Source organism: Mandrillus leucophaeus, unplaced genomic scaffold (genome assembly GCF_000951045.1).
Source record: "Mandrillus leucophaeus isolate KB7577 unplaced genomic scaffold, Mleu.le_1.0 Scaffold567, whole genome shotgun sequence".
In the NCBI taxonomy this organism is placed as follows: Eukaryota; Metazoa; Chordata; class Mammalia; order Primates; family Cercopithecidae; genus Mandrillus; species Mandrillus leucophaeus.
This window is the reverse complement of record NW_012106108.1, coordinates 192517-193757: the sequence shown is the minus strand read 5'-3', so window position 1 is coordinate 193757 and position 1241 is coordinate 192517. Positions and strand designations below refer to the sequence as shown.

At 40.9% G+C, this 1241-nt stretch overlaps 1 protein-coding gene across 3 annotated transcripts in view; it reads left to right on the top strand.

Annotated features, from left to right (window-relative positions):
- The window catches only part of APP (amyloid beta (A4) precursor protein), a 312122-nt gene that overhangs the window by 200378 nt on the left and 110503 nt on the right, over positions 1-1241 (top strand). The window contains exon 8 of one of the 3 annotated variants that reach the window (XM_011998309.1): positions 986-1042. The exons of the other annotated variants lie outside the window; for them this stretch is intronic. Within the exon in view, the coding sequence (XP_011853699.1) occupies positions 986-1042 (57 nt within the window). The remainder of the gene's footprint in view (positions 1-985; positions 1043-1241) is intronic. 3 annotated transcript variants of the gene reach the window in all.

The following is a 1241-nucleotide window of genomic DNA, read 5'->3' as shown; positions in this document are numbered from 1 at the left end:
GGATGATTGCAGCTTCTGGCTCAAATGACTCCCTTCTTCAGTTTCAAACAAAGCAGTCAATTAGGTCAGGTATTGCGAACACAATGGAGAATTCTGTTGCCTGCAGCCTTTGGAACAAAGGCCTTTTGTTACAGTGATTCTGACTGGTTTAGCGGCTGGGAGAGGTTTCCTGGCAGATTTGCAACTTTTTTCTCCCTTTCCCTGGGTGGATTCATTTTCTGAAATATCATGTATATTTTTTGGTAATAAGAAATTTATTTGGTTTTAATTATTAGCAGTGATGAATTTACTTCAAGAGATTCAAATTATCTCTCCACCTCACCCCAGTACTGCCATCCCTTCCCCTAACACTCTCTCCCTTTGATCAGTTTGGTCTGGGAGCGAGCAGTGGGCACCTGTCCAGGTTGGATGGAGGTGTCCTGGGTGGCACACACTTCGCTGAGGGTTTTGCAAAATGTAGATGCTCCCAACAGAGAGGTATTAGATAAGGCTAGCTATACCTGATTTTAGAGGGGATAGGTGACAGAATAATGTATGAAGAAAGCAAAGGCTGAAGATCAGTTAGATGGGTGGACAAGAATAAATAGAGAGTATAAGTCTCAGCAAACAGCCAGAGCTGAGAGCCACATGCTGTTCTGTGAATGAGTGAAATAAATGGAGTTTTTGTGAAAAAATGCATCGAAGGGAATTGGGGATATTTGGCACAAAAGAAGGAGCAAGAAATCCTCTTCTGTTAAGAAACCTGTTGTTACTTGGATATACGTATTATCAGAGACAAGATATCCGGCATTCTCAAATGTTAACTTCTTGCAAAAATAGATCTTATGTTAATATGTTCATTTTGGTTTTGTTGGAGAGATCAAACCTAAGGAGTGATTTTGTTTGTTAGGTTGTTTTTTTTTGTCAGTGGACTCTTGTGCGTTTCAGCCATCATTCCCATGTTTCTCTTTTTGTTTTTAGTTATGTTCTCTTATTTTTTCCATAGTGTCCCAAAGTTTACGCAAGACTACCCGGGAACCTCTTACCCGAGATCCTGTTAAACGTACGTTGTCATTGTCATTCACCTGAGGGAAGGGAAGAGGGGAGGAGGATGCTGCTTGGTTCACATAACTCCAGCATCATCACCTTCTTTGCATGGTTTTGTATTTCTTGAACACCTGTCTTAGTAAAATGTTTCTTCCCATTACCTTGCTTATAATTACATCTCATTTTGCCAGACAGCTTGAGATGTCGGGCTGAGA